Source organism: Pogonomyrmex barbatus, unplaced genomic scaffold, assembly GCF_055798465.1.
Source record: "Pogonomyrmex barbatus isolate J1 unplaced genomic scaffold, ASM5579846v1 scaffold2, whole genome shotgun sequence".
Taxonomy (NCBI): domain Eukaryota; kingdom Metazoa; phylum Arthropoda; class Insecta; order Hymenoptera; family Formicidae; genus Pogonomyrmex; species Pogonomyrmex barbatus.
In genome coordinates this window covers 19,646,699-19,673,863 of record NW_028297116.1, presented here as the reverse complement: position 1 = coordinate 19,673,863, position 27,165 = coordinate 19,646,699, and the positions used below count along the sequence as shown (strand labels likewise).

General features: G+C 39.1%; 1 protein-coding gene across 2 annotated transcripts in view; it reads left to right on the top strand.

Annotated features, from left to right (window-relative positions):
- The window catches only part of LOC105422275 (uncharacterized), a 284,608-nt gene that overhangs the window by 44,654 nt on the left and 212,789 nt on the right, over positions 1-27,165 (top strand). For both annotated transcript variants that reach the window (XM_089076728.1, XM_089076729.1), the window contains exon 3: positions 7,705-7,902. In XM_089076728.1, coding sequence (XP_088932854.1) covers positions 7,705-7,902 — 198 coding nt within the window. The remainder of the gene's footprint in view (positions 1-7,704; positions 7,903-27,165) is intronic.

Below are 27,165 nucleotides of genomic sequence, written 5' to 3'. Positions count from 1 at the left end.
GATTTGTTTGCATTAGTTATTTTTTTGCATTAGTTATTTTTTTCTCATTTTGTCTTATTGATTTGCTTTTTTGATACAAAAATGATTCAGATATAATGCGTTTTGATGTATAAGAGAAATTAAATTTCTTTGTTTTGTTAAATGTTAAGAAAAAAAACTTTATTGCTGCATGAATAAAACAACGAATTAGCACATAAATTTTATTACATAATAGGTATGAGATTGGTAATATAACTCTAGCTTAATGCAGATGACAATTATTAGAATTTTTTATTATTTATTATTATTCTGATTCATTTTGTGTTACAAATATATGTCAGGCATGTATCACTACTTTGTACATGATGTAATACTCGTTTGAATCTAGTGGAAACCCGTTCTTCACGGTTTTCGCTGATTTTCACGCGAATTATGCTAGAAACAAATGACCAAAGTATTCTTGTCAGCGAAATGCGCGTGATCAAATCACTGTCATTAAGTCTCGCAACTCGTTCTTTCCGCGAAGAACGAGTTTCCACATCGAGAATGTCAGTCCAATTCGTGCGAATAACTTCCTGAATTTTTCAAACAGTTGGAGAGAGTTGAACGACAGGGATTTATAAATGAACGTCTCGTGCGATCTGTCACATCTCCATTATTATCATTCGTTATTCGACATTATTTGACTTTCCCCTATTTATTTTATTGTATATACGCAGGTATGCGCAAATATACATAAACATATGTGGACCACTGCGGAATTATTTTCGAGCAAATAAAGATGGAAACATGATTGTAAATACAGGTTCTCGATATTTTTTACATAGGTGCGCGGAGATTCTTCACTTTTATTTACATCATTTCATTTCTGACTTCGTTGAATGAGATAAAATATCCATTATCGATTCGTAATAGATTGTATTAACCGAACATTATTATCGAATATTAATTAACAACAGTGACAGAAAGAGAAAGAGGAGGAGAAATCCCGGTAGTCGTTAAATTATTATTTCCACGCGTTTGCGAGCAAAAACCTCCCAAAAGTAATTTTATAAATTTCTCTCTCTCTCTCTCTCTCTCTCTCTCTCTCTCTTTCTCTCTCGCATACACATACGACGGACGCGACTCCGAAGAGTCGATCTTCAGGAAGTGCTGCGCGTTACCGACGCTGCGATCCGAGATCGTTTCCTCTATCCTTCGGCGTCACGCGATTTGGCGTGTAACGCAAATTAAGCGAGCAATTACAGGAATTAAAGCGCCTACTCCGCTCGCGATTAGTTCTCTCTCGGTCTCATTCCTTTCTTCTTTCCTTCTTACAAGTTTATCATACGTGCGTGTGGAGTTAGTGTATCATTTCATGGAATCTCATTAGCTATTTAGAGCTCTGACTTTATTTTTAATAGTTTCATAGTTTTATCATCGAACAAACAAGTCCTGTTTCTATTAAATCAAACAAATTACCATAAGATAAATTGACACGAATAAGTGAACGTGACTTCTTAGCTTATTCTGCAAAAAATTTGTCGTTTTTTATTAGAGATTTTTATAAAATTTATAGAAACAAATATAAGATTTATAGAAACAAAATATAAGATTTGTAGAAATAAAATTTCTCTCTCACTCCCCCCCTCCTCTCTCTTTCTCTCCTGGAAGATAGAATTGCGGCATTGATCTTAGGTAGGCTTGGAATTTAAAACTGACAAAATGTGATTCGGCCGCGCACGATTACCTTCCCTTTCGTGCCGCAGTTAAACGGCGGCGTTTGTAATAGCAGCCTCGTCGCTCCTAGCGCCAGCCGGAGTCACAAAGGGTATGGGAGCGACACACCCACCGGATGCATTTTATACACACTTCGCTCTCGTAGGTAACCTACGATGACGTCATCGTCCTATATACGGGGTACTGCAGCAGCCGTGACCCGTCGCTACGACCCGTGGCAGCGACTAATCTTTCGTCGCGCGGAGGCTATTACGAGAAGGCAACTCGCGGATTTCTCGGTTTCGCTAATAACGGTGCTTGCACACGACGACATTTCCTCGTGATTTATGCGGAGATTAATTAATTGATCGCTTCCTCGACGTACGGATTCCGCGCATTTAAAAAAGGCCCGCGGAGAAAATAACTTCTCTTTTATGAGAGAAGACGAAAGAAACATTTTTTTTTTTATAATTTTTTTGTTGACAATTCTCTTTTATAACGTCTCTGTCTCCGGAAGTTCTGATTTATTATAGACATGATGGTGTAAATAATTCGCAGTATGCATTTTTAACTTCTATAATAGTATAAACTTTCAATGAAATCTATTATAATTATAGCAAAATTTTACGTCCGGTTTTGTTTCCGCGTGATTATGATTTTCTGCTTGACAATGATTAATGTACATGTTAGAATATAAATTTCGAAGCGGTTGCACTCTGGACGATGTTCTCGAGCAGTTTGATTACGATGAGTACGATGTATATGAGCAGATCATGAAAGTATTTGATATATTGGTACATTATTGGACGAAATAAAAAATAAGAATTAGAAAAAATTTCACACATTTGTAATAATCAAAAAAGTATTTTTTAAGCTTAATCTCTACAAAATTATATTGTTTGACATTTTATACATAATAAACGTCAATGTTTTCCAGTGTTATCTAAATTACAACAATTTACTATAACAGATACATTAAATTAAATTGTCGTTACAACTGCATTTTAGATTATTTGGAAATTGCGCGGTGCGCGAAAAATGTGCGAGTATGTGAGTCATTAAATTCCGATTCGAGAGATGATTATATCGAACATCTTATTTGTTTTTACGGCGCGCGTAAGTAGGCTGATCTTTTAATTGGCGGACATTTAAGAAATTCCGAGAGGCGTTCACGTACCGCGGTGCGTTCGGTACGGAGAGAATGTTACTACGATGGAGAACGTGACGGACAGACACGTGGTGCTTTTTAAACGGGCGTAAACGGTCTTCTTAGATATGCACGCGGATAGCGTAACGCGTGTCACGCGTCTAATCACGACGTGTACATGCGCAGAAACGATTTGCAACTTTATTAAGCCAAGTGAGGCACCGCTCCGTCCCGCTAAACCGCCGCTGCTTTCCACGTGCGCGGATTGATTAATGCCCGTTTCCATGCTACGTACCTCTCCCGGCTGCTTCTCTTTTTCTCCTTTATCCCCGTCTCTCCCTCCTCTCTCTCTCTCTCTCTCTCTCTCTCTCTCTCTCTCTCTCTCTCTCTCTCTCTCCCTTCTCGCGCGCGCACGCGAGTCTCAACCTCCCTTTCGCGAATCTCTCTCTAACGGCTCGCAACGGTGGTCCGTTGTATTATCGTGGCTCCGAACCTAGCATTGATGGATATTGCGGTTGCTTCTGGTGTATTGTGTAACGGCACGCGGCCGCTTCGCTTCCGATAGGTTTCTCCCCCCCCCTCACCCTCCTCGTATTCGTACGGCTATTTAATTAATGACGGCCGACCCCTCGCACATTTTTCGATAATTATCGAGACGTCGCGTCGCGGCGCGTTCTGCGCTTGCTATATGGGCGGTCGACAGACACGCTCGAGAAAATATCGTCGAGAGTTGCTCCATGCCAGGCGGTTTTCAATATTTCGTAACACGCGTGTACTGCTTTCTTAATCCTCGTCGAATTTTTGGATACTTGGGAAAGCACGCAGCGATGGCGCATGCGAATTAATCTAGTACGTCCGGAGAAGCATAGTGATTTTTTATTTCTAACGAGACTTCATTTTTACGATGTAAAGTGTAATAAGTGTACTTTACGGAAAAATGTTGAAAAGCTTCTTCTTCAACGCGTGTGTCTAAGCAATAAATGGATAGATCCTCCGTAATGGATAGATGGGGATGGGTGCGCAAAACGGTGGGAAGTTCGGAAGCTGACTAAACAAGTAAACGCTCCGTAAGCGCGTGCATGAGACGAATTTGACATACGTCTGGGTTAATTTGAAATTCGACACGCGTAATGTAATGGGGAACTGAGAGAGACTTGATCAATATTCTAGGGAGAATAGTCACAGACCCTTTCACAGACTAAATACGCTTAACTACGTCAAAATTTAATCAATTGTTGCATTAGCTATTCATTTCAACATTGTTCCCATGAATCTGAATTGATATTAGATATTGGATGAATATAGATTTATATGAAAATCAGATATAATTAATATGCTAAATCTTGATTTTTTACTATTACTTATTTTCATATTCACAAAGCGTCAATTTTTTATTCTGAATTTTTATATCTTATTATGGGATACTGTATGTAAAACGTGAATCTTGTTACATAAGTTTCAAACTGAAAAGCTTTTATTTCCTTTATCACGTGTTATATAATATGTGTAATTCATGTGTTATATAATATAAAGTTTCAAAAAATTTCATGAAGTAGTCTTTATTCGCATTAAATTATTCTCTTTATTACTTTTGAAATTCTAAAAGATTCTTGTCTACCTATCGAGGCATATTATTTCTTTTCTCTTCTCATTCTCAACTTCTGCTTTAATATATTCTTATCTAAAGTTTCGTGTGGCTTTGCGGCTGTGAAACGAGATTCTGTCGATCAAAATGCAAATTGCTGTCAGCGATGAGCTCACGAGCAGTGGCGCTATTATGCAAGGCGGACTACTAAACAAAGAGGCTAATCAAGACCCACCCGAATGCAAAAGCGTGATTTCAATTTCACAGTTGGAACGCTTCGTCTTCATTGCGTTAGCTTAAGTGCAAAGATGGGAAATGAATACCTCCGTCTCTTATCTAACAATAGAATTCTGTGACATAATGCGGCGTATGATTGAATAATTATTGATTTAATTAATTTTGTTACATTAAAAATAAAAATATGTAAGAATTCATTAATCTTTTAGATTTTTACATTTGACCTATTGTGAATTATCTATCTATTGGTAGATTATAAAAATATTGACAAAGATAATTGAAATTGTATTTTTTAATTAAATAATTTAACTAATTAATTTATTAATTATTTTTTATGAGTTATACAAAGATATTAAAGTATTTTAAATATTTTCATAATTTTTGATAAATCATGTTTATTATAAATAACTTCAAAATAAAGTTTTAATTTTAAAATATATTATATCAATAATATAATTTAACTATGAAATAGTGATTTGTTAAATTTTTGCTTCCAACAATAAAAATAAAACAATTCGAATAATTTCAATTCTGATAATTCTAATTATTATCTTTATATTGTTTGAATAATTTATAGAATTTTTATGAATAAATATTTCATAGAATTCTAATAATCTTTCTGCTTTTTGCATTATGGATTTTTCTCTTTCAGAATAGATATTAAACTCTTCCCTCATCTCTTGTAGACTACTTCACAATAGCACACTCGAGCGATGTGAATACATGACGGTAAATCACAGTTTGCCTATTCACGCGAGTAAATACATTAATAAACAACGTGTGCCCAAGGTGGACGATTAAAACCGCCGCCACGTGAATCGCGGTTAATTTATATGCAGACGCAGACTGCGTGTCCATTTTCATCCCTACGAATCCCCTGTGAGAGATGCGCGCCTCCCCTAACGAGCTCTTTATGTACAACGCCGACTTACCCTTTTCCCATAAATTTCGGGTGGCCAAATATTGGTACTGACTCGTGTCGGTCTGTTATTATGATCGGCACACTCCGTGGGATGGCACTATGTGACAGAACAAGAATTATCGACAGTTCTTTCCGAAATTATAATTCAGATGGTGATATTTTTAAATACAATACATATTGAAATAATTTATAATATTGCTAAATTATTACTAAATTATATTATTATTTTTTGTCCTTAAAATATTTTATTTTGAAGGTTATCTTATTTTTAAGGTCTTTGCCTGATTTTTCTTATGTCACATATAAATTTTATACACTAACGTTTATATATTTTAATACATTCATAAATAAATTTTTTTATTAAGAAATATATAGAATAATAGAATATCATAGTCATCATTTTTATAATTCTTCATTATTAATTATTTATTTATGAATTAGTTAATCAATTTGACACTTATTTTCTAAACAAAAACTTTTTGCAGTGCCATTTTTTGATTCCTTAATATTACAGTATTAATCCTGATAAATGAGTTTTAGACTAAACCGAAGCAAATTTTCTTTGAATTTAAATGAAGGATATTGTTTTTGGCTATACAAGCGGTCACAGTAGTCGCACTTTTTGTATGTGTCGCACATACTTACCACATCCGGTTTCGTTCTCGATCACCCAGATCTCTCGGCGACGGTGTTCGTTTCTCCGAAAAGATGAGTCTCACGCGCTCTCAACACTCTACCGATCGCGTTATGGTCGACCATCCTCACGCACCATGAGGGCGGAAATACGTGGGCGATCGGGCGCACGTATAATGGTTACACCGCGCGTCGTTCTCCCCTGGTTTCTCGTATGCCCTCGTATGCTAAACCTCAATGTTTATGCACTCCGAGGCGGTGATGCGGCTCGATATAATTCACCCACATCGGTCGCAAGACAACACAGCCACTTGTTCACGTTGGTATTCGAATTTCGGTGGGAAAGCGGGAATGCCGGAGAAAATTGCGCCAATAGTGCAATATCGACATTTTGCGAAAGAGACTGCGTCGCTTTTATCGGAGGTATGCGGAGAAACTGGTCGCTCAAATTGGTATTTTGTTGAGAACGTGTATCTATTTGTAGACATCTAGACTAGCGATATTATGCCTTATTGAATTATCAGGGATAAACGTGAAAAATTAAGGAGATTCTTTATAGTAATTAAAATTTGGATTATTAAATATGTAAATGTGTATGATAATTGGTATATAAAATTGATCATAATGATTTTTAACAAGAAGAATGAAAATATATTTAAATATGTTTTAATAGTTATGCGTGAATTATTTTAACAAATAATAAAATATGTAAATGTATTTTATTAATTGTTTAAACGACTCAGAATTAATTTAATAATGTAATGAATTGTAAAATTGTAACATTGTAAAAAAGAAACAAAAAAATTATTTTTAAAGGCACTTATTATTAGACGAATCAAGATCGTCAAAATTTATAGTAAATTATTGTTACTTTATAGAATTGTATAAGTATAATTTATAATCTGTTGGCTTATTTCATACTACTGTTTGCATTGAAAAGTTAAGGATATCACTGTGCAGCTGATACGATTTTGCACAGATGCGCTTCAAGTATAATATCCTAACGGGTATTGGTTTAAGGGATGCGCTCGGGAGAGGGATATTGACGTTTCTCTCCCGTGGGTGTTGCAGCACCCTCGGCCAGAGAGTCTGCCAGCTTTTGTCACAGAATTCAAATCACGTTCCCCTTGTTTACCCTCGTGTCGAGGGAGATAACTGCCAGTAACAGATTTTGCGTGTGGCCACCGTGATTCCGTAACGATGTGAATAGATCTGCGAAACCGTTCCGTTCCCTTCCGTCTCGATTGCTTCCGATGTCCGGACATGTGTTGAAAACGTGTGATTAATGTAGCGATAAAATGACTTGTGGCGATTTTCGCATTAAATTTAGAAAATGCTTGATTTAAAAAAGTTTTTATTAATATTTTTCATTTATATGTTATATATACTTTGGGTACATATTTTCGAGATTTTGTACATGTGACATAAATAAATTATTCTTAATCTTGAAATTAATTTTCTAAAGTATTAAAGTGCTCAGCAAATTGTTTTATCGTGTTACAGAGTCGTGGGGCTTTTGCTTCTCTGGTCCGGAACTTGCTCGGACCGATTTACGGCGACGGTGTTATGAATCTGGTGATAAGACAAGCGCGGGATATCCTAGTTTGCGCTTATCATGGCAACTTGGAGAACTTCGTTCGGACTTATCTCTCACCTGCCGCAGCTCTACTAGCGGAAGTCAAGAATGTCGCCTCCGAAACGGTGAGTCTCTTTACAACGTGACGATTGTATCATTAGCGTATTATCCTGAAACGTTTGCAGTAGGATGGGAAAAAAACGCAATTAAAGAAAGTTGTTTACGCAGATAGATAATTCCGCGAAGCAATTAAAGTAATCAGGTGCATGCCCTCCAAGTATGGTTAGATATCTGGGATCCTGTTTGCGGGTACGATTACAAAATTCCAGTTACTTTGTTTTTTAAGATATCACCTGTGTCAAGGGACGTAAAATTATATCGAACACCTATCACCACTATAATTTTACTTATAATGTACTTATAATGTACTTATAATGTACTTTATTTTAGAACTATCTTAATTAACGTAGTTTAGTTACCGAAAAATCGAAGAAATGAAGAGATTCTTTACTACTTTAATATGTACAAAATTTGAAAAGTGTCTGTTGATTTTTTTCTACATATATTTATTACGTAAAATGTTTAAATTTGTTGATCAAATTATTTAATGGGCTATGCTTTAGGGTTGAAATTTAAGTTATTTGAAAGATCATCCTCTTGATTGCCTTAACTATTTTCGAGGGGGTCTTAATTAACGCACTCGTTTGCCCCATGGATTTGAGATATCGGTTGGGTGCGCGAATGCTCTCTCGAGAGATCCCGTACCCTCGCAATTTGCAATTAAACACGTGTGAGCCACGTGCTCCGATCACAGCGCGGACTTCTTTCGCCCTTTCGAGGGTAAAGGGTTGCTGCTGACTCGCGAGAACAGATATTAACAACGGGGCGGGCTTGTTTCTTCATTATGTCACTTTGAGGGTTGGCTCAGCCGACAGTCGTTTCAGCCATCGTTTACAACAGTTTAATTGAACTTGTCGTTAGTACAGAATAGAGATTGTTACTCAAAAAGTGTGCGGTTTGTTCCTTTGCAATAAGATAACATTATACGAATGGCACAACGATTTGCATAACAATGCGGCTGATACAATGACTAGATTACAATACAAATAGATTTCTGACAGTGACGTTCCTCTAAAATTTATGAAAAATATTAATATAATTTTAAAATACTGCGCTTTATTTTGAAAGTCTACATTCACATAAAAGTTTAATTGATAACATAAAGTTAATTTGATAATACAATATTCTTAGAATCTTTATAATATTTTTATTAATAATATTTTTGTTTTTTTTTTTTTTTTTTTTAATATAATTCCGAAATATTTTGTAGCGACAAAGAATAAAAGAATATTGTCTCTTCTTACTTTTTGTTAGCTTGACAAATTTGCGCGAAATTTATCGGCGAAACGTAATCTACAGCGAACACGAGCGAGAAATGAGAAAGTACTCGTAAACGTAAGAGCGGATTATACGAGGTTTAAAATTTGCAAGCCGCTCGATCGGGCCGTTCTCTTATTACTCGTGCGGCCAAGGGACGATAAGCGTCCACGTCGTCGGACAATTCGATACCATCGTGATACAGCACGCGCTCTCGCAGGTGATGCTTCTTAAGGTGGCGCAAAAAGATTCTCGCCTGGGATGCGCACCTGCGTTGTCGGACTAGTATCTTTACTGCGGGCCCCAGCGCCTACGCGCGCCCCCGCGAATATTTACACCTCGTGTCTTGCCCGGCCGTCCTCTTTCTCCCCCTTTCCCCTCCCCCTCCTCTTCCCCCTCCCCACCCTTGTCACTTTTTTTCTTATCTGTCGCTTGCGTTTTATCGTTGTTCTGCGCCAAGCGAAAATGTGCCATGGAGAGAAGAGGCTCTTCGCCCGAGGTAACTGTTACGTACGCGAGCGGCCAGGCTCGTAAAATCTATTTGCTCGGGCCAAACATCCTCCGCGCTCTCGTACCCCAGTCTCCGATCTTACTTATCCTACTTATCACCGTCTCCGGTTACGAGCGGAGCAATCTCGGCGAGCGGCGATATTCCGTGTCGCGCGTCTTTCTCGCCGTCGTTATGTCTACGATTATAAGTGAGGACAAACGAGGTCCAGCCTCGTAAAACTGTGAGGATTGTGTCCGAACTAAGATATTCCAGCTTCTAGCGCTATATTTAAATTTCCCCGTTTCTTGCAATAGTATTTTTTTATGGCTGTTCCTTCAGACGACGATTTCGCCGGATCGACGCGAATTGATCGTGTATTAAATCTTTAATTGGAAGCCTATAATATTTTCGTGCGTTACGCGTCATAAATGATATATCTACCGACCTATAGAAGACATTTATAACACTTTCTTTTCACAACTGTTTTGGTCTCTTTTGATCTGAGAGGGCTCAGCAGGATATATAACGCATGCAATGTGTGACACTAATGATCTCAGAGATTTGCCCTCGCAAATATTCGCGGAGAACGGGACTGCGTAGCAACGTAGGAATGTTGTCAAAGAATGGTAGGTGTATCCCATGGGACGACGATAGCACGAAGACACCATAACGGTGCTCCGTCCGAACCGATTGACAATGATTGAAGGCTGCGGGCCTCGTCTCTCAACCGTCCGAACCAGGGTCCTCAATCTTTGTGTAAACCATCAATATATATATATCTTATCCATTGATCTCCTTTTGCCTTAATCTCGTGGATGTGCATGAGATGTGTTGGCGCCGCCAACAGAAACGGAAAACGTCGGCCCACGCATTTACCATCGTAACACGATTTCACGATCGTTCTAAACGCGATGATGCTACCTCTCATAGCGCTTCCGTTTCTCCATGTCGAATTTTTCCAGTATATTTCAAGTGAATTCGCCAGAGCTACTTTTATTTCATGAATTAAATTTGAAATCATCAAAAGTATCAAGATTATATTTTGACTTTTGACAATGGTAGCAAATCTCAAAGGTTTATATAAATGTTACTTCTTAGAATATATTCTTTTACACTGATTTTTAAATATTAGATTATATTTATTGTATTTAGGCTACTGATATTTATGAGATTGCTAAAAGATTTATTTAAAGAAGAAATAAATATTATTTATCATTTATATTTTTTCTGCTTTTAAAAATATTATTAATTAACATCTTTGTTTTTGTATTTATATGAAATATGCTATGTTACAATTTAAGAAAATATTATTCATCATTTATTCTCTCTTTATTTTTAATAGTATATTTTATTAATTAATATTTTCTCTTTCGTATTTATATTTATATTTATGAAATATACTATGTTACATACATTTCAAACGTTAAAGCTATTTTTTATAAAATGTTAACGCGCAAAAATAATTATATAATCCATTTTTCTCTCTGAATAATTGAATACGCAACACTTATTTAGACATAACTTATACGATACATGAAGTTGCATACATTTCGTAGAAACGTCGATGTAATTTCTCAGAGAAGAAAACAAAAAATGAATTTAAAACTTTGGAAGAAATAGTGGCCAATCGATAATACCACTTCGCTTTTCATCCAGCTATCAAGATGTATATCATTCGTTCAGGTTGATGGCCCCGATTAAACGCCGCGTAATTATTCGGCAATTTACGTAATAATTATGACAGTAATAAAACGCCCATTTAAAGGGTGGACACTGTTTTGCATAAGCCAGGAAGGCGATGGATTACATAATCGCTTACCTCCGGCGTTGATCCGCGCAAAAAGTGAGACGAATTTCTAATGATACCCTTGGTCACATCGTCAAATTGCCGAGCGGATTTGGCGAGCGGCGGCGAGCCAGTGCCTCGCATGCTGTGCTCGAAACGGTAACGTGGCAATAAAACATGTAACTACGCGTCGCTTCGATAGCAGATCGCGATAAGATAGTCTTTTGCCGGTTGTCATCGCCTCGCGAAGCCAGCGGTGAGGATAGTAACGACGACAACGCGGCGGCGGCGGCAGTCGGGAAGCGGAAGATACGTCGATCGACAACTTGTTTCCGTCAATTGCATTCTACACTTTGCGTTAGTTTACATGCGCTTCGCGTATCGCCAATTGAATTCAATCTTTAAAATATCGTGTATGGAATATAATTTTGTTACTGACTTTCCAAAGGTATTCACTGTGCGAAAACACAATCGAAATGATGTAAAAAATACACGTCTCTGAAAAATTCCAGAGAAATGCATACGGTAATTCACGATGATATTTGCGATGCACATGATGTTGGTTGTTCCGCCTTCCAAGATATCGACGTCGCCGTTGTATTCGGCTTTCCTCGGCAAGAAAGCGACGCGGAGAAATCTCAGGGATCGAAACACTTGTACTTTAGGAAGATTGGAACGAAGATTGAGCGGTTTCTTGCGCTTCCCGGGGAGCGCGCGCGCTCGCGCGTAGGATAGAACCGCCCGAGGAACGGTTCCGTGATGTTCCACGTCCGGGCGGCTAATAAATTAGCCTCATAAAACTACGGGCGCCGCAAAAAACCACGCGGCTACTTCGTAAGCTCATAGAGCCGCGTCGAGAAATCCGCCTCGGACAAGCCGCATGCGAGTTATCCGCGTGGTCTCTCTTGCGGCATCGGTCCTCTTGAAGATACGATTTAATTGGTAGTCGGCTTCGTCGTGCCTTTTACCTCCGGCGCATCCTTCAGCCGTGAATCGCGCTTCTTAAGCAGGGAGGATATTGTGTCCATTCAATTCGGTACAGCTCCGTGTTTGTAGGGAATTTATCTGTACCAATAGAACGGTTAATTGCGCCGTCCAATTTAATCAATCTGGAAGGGAGGGTGGAGTAATCGGAAGATAGAAAGACATCCGCATTCAGGCTCAGAAATAATACTATTTGATTGGAATGCACACGCAATCGCGCGGCTGTAAAAGCGAACAACCGTTGATACACAATGTCGTTGCACGAATTGTGGTTCAACGAAATTCGATTAAAACTATTACCTCCCTCGCAACGAGAACTCGACATGATTTACGCGGTCTCGCGAGATCCATTATACGAGCGGAAAATTGGTGCACGCGATGCGTCATACCCGCCGCATCGTCGCGCGCCACAATGCGAGGGATCAAATTGGAAATCGGAGAAAGTAACTACCGTAAATCGGCGAATCGATTGGCAGCCGTTGGATCCGAGAAAGCGGGCGCGGAAACTGCGCAATTCCGGCTCTCGAAGAGCTTTTCCGCTTGTTCCTCCTGTACCGAAGAAACCGCTTCTGCTCTCGTGAATGCACGCGTGTACGCGCGGCACTTCGCGGACTCGCACGTACGCACTTCGGCTTCCTGTTCTCTCGGTCGTTAAGCAGCCGCCGTCACCGCTGTCGTTGGATGGTATCCGGCGAGTACCGGCGAGTACGGACACATAAAAGTTCCTTCGATCGTAAGTCGTGGGCGTAAAAGTGTCTACCGGCCCTCGCGGTTGTGTACGCACGGTATTATGCGTGTGCGTGTCGCAAATATTCCTCGCGTGGATCGCGGTGGATCCGCTCGTTTCCTCACGCAAAAATCCACAGTTACTTCTTTGGGGACGTTGCGAAGCGTGCAATTTCATTCGAAATATGTGCGGAAGAGGGCTATCTTTTAAGAATCTGATTGAAATTATCGCGTGCGAATATTATCCGTTGTGATATTCGTCGCGTAATCGCTTATCGGTTTTTATTATATCTTAATTCTTTGCATGCAAGTTAAATATTAATTAAAATGCATCTATGTCAAATATGATTTATTTCATTAACGTCCGTTTCGTTTTGATAGATATAATTCACGAAATTCTAAAAATGTTCACAATTTCAAAGATCGTTTATCTCACGCGAACTGTATTTCATAATTTTAACTGATATCGCATATTGAAAATTGACACGCAGCGAAATTTGCATAAGTATCGCATAAGTATATAACATAAGCTGATATCGCTTATCAATAATTTGTAATTTATGTGTATACGTTATTTTATCATTTATCAGATATAGAAATACTATAATCACGGACAAGCTATTTTAATTACAGATAAATCCAACTAATTGTAATTTGATTATATTTACTCGTATTTTAGTATAAATATATACAAGATATATATATATATATATATATATATATATAATAATAAAATAATGGTTCTAAACTGAGATTTCTACAAGTAATATTATTATAAAATGATTGTCTAATAAATAAGTATTTTTATTTGAGTTTTTAAATTTAGTTTATATAAAATAACGATAATATAAATTAATGTTTATCTATTTTTTTAAATTAAAAAGCTGTTGATGTTTGTTACAATATTCAGTAGAAAGTTTTAATAAGCAAAATTTTTTATTATTTATTCTAAAAAAATAAAACTATTCAAAAATTTTATTGTTAGATTTACGTGATGATAAGAAATGAAGAAATGTAAAAGAAATGACGTAAACATATTCCTGGAGTTATACATTATTCATAAAATTCTCTGACTACTTTGGAATATATGAAACTCTATATATATATATATATATATATATATATATATATATATATATATAATCTACGTACAATTCTCGCATTTCGAGCAAAGCAAATTACGATTGTAAAATTAATTACTTTTAATTAACGTGCGTGCCAAGATATTTTCTATCTCGAATTGAAGTAAACCAAAGTGAACCGAACGAATGTATTCTCTGTTTAATCCGTCCAACGCCCCGGCAACGTGCTCGTATTCTTCCGTTCTCCCTTTCCTTTTGCCCGTGCTCGTACTTCATAAGCTCGTAATCGTATCTCTTTACGTCGTTATCTCAGGCGGAACGCACCGCATAATCCGCCTATGCGGTCGTTGTACCCCAAAAAAGATACGATCCTAGCGACGACGAGTCCGAGCGCGGCGGTAAATTCTGCGCATCGAGGAAAAAGATTATCTCCGTGTCTCCGCAACAACGATTATCATTATTATCCAACCTTTGCCTGCGGTCATTTGATGCATCGCGGCGTCTAATGTGTCGCGCAAATGCGTAAAAGTGGTCTGCGCACGGTGCGTGACGATAATTTAGAATCGTTTAATCACGGCGTTGAGAATGTCGGCTGGAATTTGCCTTGTATCCGTAACCATAATTCCTCCGGTAAGCGAAGAAGCTTCGAACTGGTCAGATCAGCCGCAAGGAGTAACTTGTAGCTTTCCTTTGTAGTTCCTTCTAATACTCTGTAATTAATCCCCGTGATGATCGGACGTTTTTACCTCGTATAAAACATACCTTTATACACACATGTAATATGAAGCTTATATGTGCTTCATCGCTTATATAACATAAAAAAAATGAAGCTAAAATTCTAGAGATAAAGTCCGAGTGCCGATTTGGCAATTCCATTTCGCTTTTATCCAGATGTCTCGATCAAGATTGAGAGGTAACTTGAATCAAATTTCGGCAGTTAAAATTAGATCTCCCGCGATTAGGAGAAAGTGTACGACTTCTGATATATCTCGTGTATACACGTAAACACGTGCGGAGCTTTCTTGCCGTTGGAACGGCCGGGCAATACCCGCGCGTATCGACTTTCCAGCCGGACGCGGGCGCTCGGATATTAATTGAACGATTGCCACCCTCGGCTACTCATTATACGCGCTTTAATTCGCACGGAGCCGACTCGGCGCGACGCGGCATCGTGCTCGTATTCCGGGCCGGGCGGTTGTCGTTCTCGTTTACTCGCCGAGAGACTACGTCGTTATCCGGCGCGAGCCGAGCCGGAGACTCAGCGCGGAAACCCATTACACGCCTTGTAATAAGCGCTTCACCATCGTGCCGTCGTGGCACGCGCGCGTTGTGGAAGATTTTCATAAGTCGAGATATAAAATACAACACGATAGTAAAACCTGGGATCCTCAATGAGGCAATTAGATCGGCATTGCAGGATGATAAATCTTTATGTAAGGTTTCTAAAAAAAATTTGTCGTTTATTTATATGTCTTGCCACTTTTTAACGAACATATGGAAAAATAATAGCAGCGCAGTTAAAAAGCATCGATTTGTATCCAAGCTGAATGTTAGAGAAGAGTTACAGGAAAATCAAACAGTAATTGATCTGTCGTTTTCGTCGGCGCGATACGTGGGGAAGCGCCGCGAGTAGCGAGGAATACGTGAGGTGAATACCAATGAAGAGGCCGAACGGCGCGCGCAGTGAAAGCGTAGCAGTAGTTCCCGTTCTGATTGATTGTCAAGGAGATTGAGTATCTCGGATTTATCTCTCGTATACGCGAACGACGCGCCGCATAATGACGCGGGCGCGTTGTAGCACGGGCGAAATTATTCGCGCTGTGTACATGATTACGCCTTATCGTGCGAAAATCGGTTTATCGACGGCTTGTCGGATTTAATGTCCGCCTCCTGACACGGCGGAAGGCAGATATAATACCATTACACCGCGACACCGGGGTGACAATGTCCGAGTGGAGTGGCACTAACACTCGTGCACCGAGCACCACATTTGTGCTTTCCTTCCCCTTATCTATTCTCCGCTACTTCCTGCACATGGAAATATTTCGTTCACCTGGCGGGCAATCTTCTATCTCTCTGTTGCGCGGTTCGGGGTTAATTGATCGAGGATTTATGCGACATGCCGTCATCCGGAGTTCTCATGAGCCCCGAAAGCGCAACGAAAGTTGTAATTGGAGAAATAATGACCCGGTTGTGGGCGTGTGGAATCTATAACTGTCGGTGAAGAGAAAGTGTAACATACGCGTTGCCAACACCGGCGCGCGATCACCGATGGATGATTTCCACGCGTTCGGGATTTTCTAAGTGTTCTCCTCGCGCTCCACACGAGTCTCGGTCGCGGTACGGAGCCGCGCTTTTCTCGGTGTATTTCCCTGCCGAGAGATAAATCAGTCGAAAAGCGAAACACGCCGCGCATTAAATTTCATTCGTAGCCCGATTTGATTTATGAAAATTAGTACCGATTTTTTTTTTCTACGTCGAACGAATGCACATTGCATTCGCTGCACGCAACTCGAATCAATCTGCGTCGCGAACCTATTATTCAACGTTGCCGTGGTCATTGGCGGCATAAACGTGCCGCGTGTTGTGGCAACGTGATGGTAGAATCCCGATGCCGACTGTTTGCTTAATAAGAGAAAAATTCGCGTTTTCCATGAGTTTTTGACGAGACTGATTGTTTGATGAGAGAATTGAAATATCTTATTTGTTACATCTCAGACATAGTTTCTGTCATTTCAAGACACATTCGGAGATTACATTGCATAATGAAAATTGGTAATTAATTTTTTATCACATATGTAAACTTTAATCATATTTTTAACTTTTTTTTCAAAGATAGATCAAGGATTAGGATTTAAATAATGATTCATTCTTGTGTCGCATCGAACGTTACTTCCCCTAGGAATAGGGCGTTTCCAGGATCGTGGGATTCTATATTGGTCAGCTATTTTTCACAGTGAAACCAATTTGTAGCATTATGATCACGTCATTGTTTGTCTAGATCGGCCAGACACGTCAAGAAATATCAATAAAACTCCCGCAACGTATATTGCCACTTCAGAACTTCTATTCTGATCCTGTGAAAATATTAAATCGTATCGTATATTTGTTCTATCAATAGTTCACTAATGTAAGTTTGTGGAAACTTTGAAAAAATATCATAGGCATGAAATTCCAATTCCATTTTATTGAAAAATGTTACTTTTGAAGACCATTATCATACTTATTATACAAATTATATAGAAATTTTTTTTATGATGTTGAAAATTAATGGTTATCATAAAAATATTATATATTTGACACAATAATTATTATATTGTTAATCTCAAATTGTGTTTATTTACAACTCATATAGCGTGACAAAATTTAATTTAATTAAAAGCTTTTATGTAATCAAAACGAGAAATAGAATCAACGAAAGCTTTAATTATTTAATTAATTTGCAATTACCTTTGCATGCATTAATGGTACACATAAAACGTAATAGTAGTGTGGACGAAACTCATAATAGTGAAAATAGAATGAATAAAGCTTACGAAAACTTCGAGTGGAATTTATTAGATGGCGAGAGCAATTAGATCCGTAATCAAAATTCCCGCAGGGATGACTGATCCACACAGTCATTTAGGTTTAGCGAAGCCACGGACCCGAGCTCAACACTGCGCACACTCACATATTATAGTCGGATAATGTAATAAACAATTAAGAGAAAAATTATAATAAACAGTTTCAATTGTTATATTTCTATTGAGATTTTTTTATATGTACAAGAAAATTGTTGCACAATGATAATATTGTTACAAAAATGATTCTTGAGTTGCAATTATTGCAAATTTAAAAAAAAAACTTTGTTGGCGATGTAAAATATTATGAATTTGTGGTACTTGAAGATCTCTATCCAGTTTTTGTAATTTTGATTGAAGAAAGAACGAAATATAGAAATAGGAAAGACTAAAGAATAGCCATGTTATAAATGATACCTCAGAGGCACAGATGCTTGGCACCATGTGTTACAATTACTCTCTTTAACTCTAAAACACATCACCATGGTTAAAAGGATAAACATATGTCGAAGTTTGAGTAGTCAATCGTCGTCGATTAATGGTTGAAGGATTTTTTTATAATTTAACAAGCAAGCATTTAGTCCATCTCATTGACTCCCGATTTCTCCTCGCGAAGAAGATTCTTCTCATCGATCTTCGCTCATCGTATCGTACACCAACTGTGTCATTAGACCGAGCGGCTCTCGTAAAGGCCGCGCGTATCTCTCACGTAGCGCATGAGACGCGAAAGGCGCGTACGCGTGTGCGTGCGTGCGTGCGTGCCACTGTCATTCCGTAATAGGCCGGGGTCGACGTTTAGGGCCCATCGACCGTGCGATTTCCGTTAAATCGGCAACTTGAATAGGCCATTTGTGTAATCGCACAATAGGCGCACAGTACGCGAGAGACCGCAGGACGAACGATGGCACGATTAACCTATTTACGTATCGATCGGCCTTTTATTCGCCTCGTTCCGGTAGCAGCGCGTGTCGTACATCGTTTGATTATATCCGCAATGTAATCTTTATAATCGACAAAATAAAAACAGATGCAGACCGATCGATCCTTAAGAGGTCAAGCGTGAAAAAGTAAGCTAATTATTTTTTGCTCGCGATTTACTTCTTATTTTTTTAAATTTTTTCAATTTTTCTTTTTTAAACTTATTGTTCAAATATTTTTTATTAAATCCTAGGATGTGCATTTATGCGCACGAGCGCTTATGTACTTTGCAATCCTTGATTTGATGAATCGTTAACTCGCTTGATCGATTAACTATACCATTACAAATATAACTGGCTTCGGTAGTGTGCCTCTTCCAACGTATAGCAATGTGGTAATCGGAAAAACAAACGTTCAGATTGATGAGAAGTAACTTTTATTCTCGTACGCGGCGGACCGTAAGCGCCATTGTTCGTCGGATATCGCTACGCGAGTCAATAGTGGCTCATAGCAATCTTGTGTGAATGTATACAATTTAATTTGCGCTTGCTCTCGCATAGTACAGTCTTCGCAACGTACCTAACATCGCGCCTTAATATAAATTGTGTGAGATTAGTACGACGCGAGCTATATACCGTATCGAGACTCATATTTCATGAGTGATTCGAGAATTCATCATATGTTCGCCAATATATATATGTGTGTGTGTGTGTGTGTGTGTGTGTGTGTGTGTGTGTGTGTGTGTGTGTGTGTGTGTGTGTGTGTGCGTGCGTGCGTGCGTGCGTGCGTGCGTGTGTGTGTGTGTGTGTGTGTGTGTGTGTGTGTGTGTGTGTGTGTGTGTGTGTGTGTGTGTATGTATATCGTTATACATGAAAAGTGGTTAAACGTTTAACGCCGTTTCAACACTTCTGTAATCATTTTGCGCGATTTTCTGTGAGACTTTCACCTTTTGCCGTATAATGATCTTGCCCTGTTGCAGACAGAATAATTTTCAGACTTGCGGTGCATCAAGTGCATAACGTCATGATTAACAAGCATAAATATTGACTCTTGTTGATATTCATATTAATCTATGCTCGTAATAAACGCATACTTTAACAAAAACTTGCCACATACAGCACATATTTATAAAAAGAGAAATTGAACAAACAAATTTAAATAAAGATGCAATAAAGAATTTTAAAGAATATATCTCTAACAAAATAATAAATTTTTAATTATTTATATTACGAATATATTTTATCGCTTCTACAAATAATAAATAACGTAATAATTAATACAGAATGATATGATTTATTATCATATGATTATAGAATTATTGAAAAAAAAAGCAAGAAAGAAAAAAAAATAAATTTATCTTTATATTAAGTACAAGTATTCTATAATATATTAATAAATAACTTATAAAATTATATATAAATTCAGTTTCGTATGGTATAAAGTGGCACGCTATAAATAGTCTTTTCTTTGTTTTGCAGCGTATCCAATTCGTTCTGACTTTCGTTGCGGATTTGTCGAAAAGAGTTTTTCGTCGGTAACACGCATCCGCCGCAATCGTATAGCCACGCAACGGAAGTCGTTAGTGCGGAAGACAGGGCGCGCGCGAAAAGCGGGACCCACATCTGTCCGCAAGACTTTTAATTGCGTAATTTGCGGCATAACTTACGCGCCGGAGCGCCGCTCCGTTCGTTTCATTTCGAGCGAGGAGGCTTATCTTTCGCTTCCACGTGCCCCGGGACTTGCGGCGAAGTAATTAAAAGTCCGCCGTCGTCAATCAGAGCCTCTTCTGCCCCCGCTCTCGCCCCCGCTGTCGCCTAAGGGTGAAATAGAAAGGCGCGCCTCGCCTCGCACATCGCACCGCGAAAGTTCGAAGTTTCTGCGGGCTTTCGCGCTCGCGAAAGTTTCCCAATGAACACTTTGCGGGACGAAGCTTACGGGGGCGTGTGCCGTTTAAAACGACGGCGCGTGCTTTTTGCATGGGGCATTTTCGTCAGGTTAACGTCCGCCAGTGAACGATGGTAGCTTTTAAATAACGCTTTGAACGCTTGAGTAACTGCGGCGACGAAAATGAATTTCAGTGACGAATTGTACGAATTGAGATTAATTTTATTTCCTTTCGTCTCGTCTTATCTTATTGCTTTTTTATCCTTTTATTATTTTCGATTTTACAAAATTAATTTAAATGAAATCAGCCTCATGATATATTTTTTGCATTAAAAATGAAAATTAATTGCGAAGCTATCTCTGAAAAAAAAATCTGAATAAAAATATGATTATTTTATTGGATAATAGATGTAAGCAAATAAATTAGTTTTTAATTTTTAAAACTGATTTGGAAACGAGATCATACAGACGTTATATGAAAATGTGTGGGGAGTGTATAACGTCGTGTAGTATCGTGAGATATTTCTGATAATAAATAATATATCTCTTTCAAGATCGGCGATAACTCGCAATCTTAAATTATGCGTTCGTCCCGGCGATTATAATACGGTCCATTAATGTGGCAATTGCAAAATACGATAAAGCAGATGCGGACGGTGCACCATTAACGCGAGGCAACTCTCTCTTTCTCACATTATGTACTATCGGCGAAATGTATTTCTCTCCATAAATCGATCTTCTCTAAAATTAAGTTTTACGTGCGAGAAAGGTGCGCTCGTGCGCGAATATCGACGATATATATCCCGCATCTTGGGAATCGCTCTTTTCCGGCTATCAAACGCCTTTCAATAACTAAAAGACATCGACGTATATAATATATGAACTGCTGAAAGTAAACTTGAGTGGTCTTTATAAATTTTCTTGTTACTTCTTCACAAATGTAAATGGTAGTCATTTTTGTCTAATCAATGAAAGTACATCATACACATCATGAATAAATTATAAAAAAATGTACAAGCTTTTATCGTTTAAATTTTATGAGTAACGAAATTTTACCCTTTTTGTTCAATTTTTTTCAAAATTTTACCTAAAACTTTCTTGTCGAAAAATTTAATCTCGGAAATTGAAAAATTGCGAGAAGTCGATGCGTTTTCCCGACGCTCCCGTTAAAAAAATTGGCCGTAAATTTCTCAAAATACTACTTACTCGAAGGCTGAAATATTTCTCGGTCGTTTTGGCACGTTTTGTGCACGTTGATTCGCCAGAAGGGAGTCTCGTTGCAACCGCGGGAAATTGAGGTAATCTTCTCGCGTCTTCTCGCGCGAGTTTTCGACGGAAATGGATCCACGGTGAGCGCGTTTAAAGTGCCCCGGCGCGGCTATTTGTCTTCGTTTTGCCACGTTCACGCACTGATAGGCGGTGCCATTAATCATATCGCCGTGGTACATAATACTCCGCGGCGCGGCTCGCGCATCCACTCGCTCGCGTCGATACGCGTTATTATTATATGTGCCGCTGAACGCGAGCGAGCGAGCGAGCGAACGAACGAACGAACGAACGAACGCTGACGCGCGATGGATTAATTGCGTATCACGTCGTCACGGCGATTATAATATCTCGGTGCTGGCCGACTCGCGAACGGGCCCCGGGCGATATTCTGGCAGTGAGCGCGCGCGTTAGGCGAATAATAAATTTAATTTGTGCGGCATGCCGCACAACGTGATACAGCCGCCAAGTTTATCGAGAGCCCACCCCCTCGCCTCGTTTTCACCGCGCCGCGAAAAAAAATCAGCATCGCGACCACCGTCGATCGACACGTGACGACATGTTACTCCCTCGCGTGTAACGCGATCCCTCGGCCGGAAAATTGATTCACTTTCGAATTAAGGCGCGATAACGAAGGCGTGTTTTGACACGCGCGATAAGACGGGCGGATATCGATTGTGCATACCGCATCCGCCCACTTCGATGTACTCCACCTTCCTTCCTCGCGCCTTCCTTCCACTGTGTTCCACGCGTCTTGATTTTATAAACGATTTCTTCTGTATGTTTGTTTCGCGATTTTAGCCGATCCTGCATTAAGTCTAAATTGAATCATTTCTCATTACGTAATTACTTTCAATTCGAAATCGCGACATTAACAGATTAAACGAGGAAGTGTGAATAGTGAAATCTCTCTTGGCATTTACAAACATAAGGATTTTTCAATTTAACGTTATTTACTATTATTTACATATTATTCTATTTTAATACTACTTACTTTTTAATTTTATTATTTCTGTACAATTATCGATCATTCTTCACGATTAACGGGTGACGGATACTTTTACTTTCAACCTGGAGAATTTATTAATTCGTATTATTGATTCATTTCTTTGTGATTAAAGCGAGCCGAGTATTTCTTATCGTGAAGAAAGACATAACTTTATGGGCACTTGGCTTTGCTTACGAAAGGCTTAACCGTGAGCCGGCTCATGCTCTAACGAGAACGTATCGCCCGTAAAGTCACGTAGTAAAGAAGTGGCAGTCGTTTAGCAATCGCTCGAAGTTCACGGCTCCGTGGCAATCGATACTACGCGCAGCGTTGCTAAAACAACCGCGGCGCACGTTCGGGTCGTCGCACCTTTCGGTCTTGGGCCCTCTTGGGCTAATCTGACGGTTTCTCCCTTCCTTGTTGGATAATGGATGAGACCCGATATTTACATATTTTTCCATGTTCGTGCCGCGGTGACGGGTAGGTCAGGCGAGGCACGGCCTAGCACAAAGTTGCACCGAACTTACCTCTGTCTATTCATCTCTATTCCGGCTTACTCCATATCGTTCGGTGGATCATAAAAGGCAGGAAATTTCGACGTGTGTTGCCGCGCACGTTAAAATTAGGACAGGACTAAAAAAATAAAAATTGTTTATAGCGTACAATTTTACTCTCCGTCTTCTCTCGCTCGTCTGTATCAGCTGAATTGCTAATTTTGTCTAGCAATATTTCGTGTTTGCTTTCGACGAGTGTCTCGGCGAGCAACTAAAATGTATTTTATTAGAGGTATTTCAGGTCTTTCATGGAACCTAAATCATAACTATTTTATGGCGCTACTCTAAAATGATCCTATAAATCTTCTAGTCTACAATTAAGATTCTTTTTCTTTCTCGTACGCATCTTCCTTTTTATGGATAAAATTTACATACCACGATCAAATTTGATTTATATAGTTTTAAAATTGACAAATTTCAATGCGAACATTTTTATTTAGAACCGTCCTTTTTGTGATCGTGTTCTTTATTTCTATCTTCCTTTTAGGATTTAATTTTAATTTTGTAATTTTAGAGAAATAGATGATTTGAATTATTATTATTATTATTATTTCAAAAATCAAATAAATTCTCCTTTTTTTCAATAAAATTGTACAAAGACCATTGTCAATATTTCATTTTCATTAATTTTTTTAGTTTGAGAAGTACGGGTTGAATGATTTATTTGCCTTTTAGTCCGTTTACATTCCGAGGTCTTTCATACTACATGAAGCACCTAAAGCGATAGGCCGGGATGTTGGTTTCATTGTTCTTTCTCCTCTCTATCACAAGGGCGGAGGTAATCTACGTCAGACCGGAATAATGGAAAATTGTTCCGGCTACCCGAGCTCCGCCGGGGTGTTCCTAAAGCCTCCGGCATCCGTTATGTAGCAGAAGAACAAGGTTAGGCTGGGCGACCGTCTGCTGTCCTGGCGACGGGGTGAACGGAGGTTACTACCCTTACAGACACGGGCGTACTCCGAGGCCATTTTTCACGGTTGCCTTTCACCACTCTCTCCATTACCGGTAACGTGCGAACGCTTTTTTTGGTGCTCGCCGCCGCATTTCCGGCGACGCGTTCTTAAAGATGAAAGACGATAGACGATGTGCTGTTAACAAGTCTTACGCTTTTCAACGTCTTATCTAAAGTGGTCTCTACAATAAGCTTTAGATATTTTTTTCTCATTGTATTGTGCAGACTGATAAAAGCACTCGATCACCATTTATTTTGCACCTTTATAAAATTGATGAAAATTACATTTTGATGTAATTAAATTTCGCTTTAAATCTTACACATTTAGGAAATAATTATTTCTATATAAATAATATATTCTTATTATTTCTGCTATTTCTTAGTTAAAAGCATGATTTGACGTTCTTAGCTTAATTTTATAAAATATAAAACAAAAATCTCTTACATGAAAATATAATGAGAACATTTTGTTTTTTATGTCAAAATAATAGTGCTACAGTCGAGAGAATCAATTTAATTTGCCAGTTGCATTATGTAAAAATTGTACGGAAAAATTGATTATATAGAAAAATTTATGTTTAAATCGACACCGGCTAAAATATCGATTGACGATTGCTGATTGCTGTTCGATGATTAATACTCAACGTATAAATGCGGTGCCTCTATTCAAGCGGAAAGTTTCAAGTTTCCTCGCGGACGGCGGACACCTTGTTGGCCAATACGGAAGAAGGTATCAGCAAACACTAGAGAGAAATATGGCATATTGCCGTCGTCCGATAATTATTCCGGTATCAAATGTCGCGCTTTTATCTACTTCCTCTCTGATATTTCGTCTTCGCCGGTATGCCGCCACAGAAATCGCGAGGGCCTCCAGTTCGTTCGCATTGGCAAGGGCAATGTTCGATAATGCATTCAATCAATACCAAATCCCGCTCTTTTTGCACGAAAAACATTCCAGAAACGATGTATTATTGCATTTGTAACGAAAGCAATAATGTCTGTAATATATAACTCTGACAATTATATTAGATTCATATTGAAAGAGTTTTCGACAGTTAGCCAATCGATATTTCTTTTATGTTCCCTCTTCCTCGATGACTTTCGAGAAGACGAAAAATATTGAGTGTCTTTGTTCCGATTCTGGCCTTCGATATTTCTTCCATGAGAGACATCTGCTTCGATAATCGCGCGCTCACTGAAAGGAAAAATTTAACATACAGATTTATTTGTAATAAAAACTATGTTTCATGATGGCTTTCTCATATCGAATACCTCATGATTATTCTGTCCGTACGATATTTCAAGATTGTATCTTCGGTAATAAGCGCAGTGAACAGAAACAAAATCATTCTTCTGATGCACTTATCACGAAACCAATTTCAACTAATGTGTTGTTACCATATTCAGAACTGTGCTTTCCATCATTTCGCATCCGATATTTTGAAGCAAAAGTGCATTTACAACTGTCCAGTCTGAAAAGGAATAAAAAGTAACTCTAATTAAAACATACTTCTATTAAACGAACTCATATTTTTTTTCTTAATATTTAAAATTAAATATTTTTTTAATAATTGTTATGAAATTTTTAATGGAGTCACAATTTTTAAGACTAAACTAATAGCTATAATTAGCAGACTGCCGATTAAAAATATTCCTATTGTATATATATAAAATTCTAAATTGACTTTAGATGGAAACTTTAAATGAAAATTACAGATAAAACTCGAATCGAGATAAACAAGTTGTGTCGCATCGCGATTTTTTTCCGATTCGGTTGGGATTCTGGGGAGAAAAATTACGATCCACTTACGGTGTCTTTCTCGATAAAATCTGAGAGTCGAAAAAAAATCATCGCAATTTTGGATCCATCCGGAGCGAAAGCTCCGCGCGTACCGGGATGCATCGTCGGCTGGGTGCACGTCGATGCCAGGCCACGGGGAAACCGGTGTTGTGTATGTCACCGAAAGAGACGGCGGTGGGGGCCGGCCGGCTGGTTCTTCATGGTGGGGAGCCGCAGCCAGGGTTTCCGACCGCGTCGGCGGCGCTTAAGCCTCCGACGCGGGGGCATTGCCGTCGTGGCCGCGGTGCGATCCGATCCGGCTGCTGTCCCGCAGTGCGCGCTGCTCTTCTTGCCGCACGTGTCGGTGCTCTTCGTGCCGAAGGATTTTCATCTCTTTTTTTCCTTCTTTTTTTTTTTTACCTCCCCGCCCTTTCCTGCGCGAGAGGTAGCCGCGCGGCGGTACCAGCCGCGAGTTCTCGCGATTCTCGCAATTCGCGATTCCTCAGTGCTACGAGTGCGATGATGATGATGGGACCCATGAGAGATGGTGTGCGCGTGTGCTGATCTGAGGAAACGCTTTTCTCTCCTCCGTTCGCGACGATCGCGAGTTTGCGCTGATGGGTCAGGGGTGGTTCTCGAAAGGGGAAGCTCGAAGGGTTACATCGCGATGACACGCGATCGTGCGTGAGGGGTCGATGTAGCGTGCAAGGAGCGACGTTGAACTGAACGACTCTTTCTTTTTTTTCCGCATTTAAATTGTTTCTTGTGAATCGCGCGAGGATTTTAATATGCGTATCGGGGGTACGACGTGCACGTGGTAGTGCATCGGTATTTTTCGAAGACACAGTGGTTCCATTCACGACGGATAGTGAATGAAGGGCGATCGGCTTCGTGTTAGCGAAGGCAAAACACTTTTGTCGTAGGTCAGTCCGCCGTAAATCGAGCGCTGTCACTCCTCCTCGTAGCTCGATTTGGTCTTCGATCGACCGGGATGCCTCGTTTCTCATCTCACGCCGGATATTGAGTGGGCTCGAATCG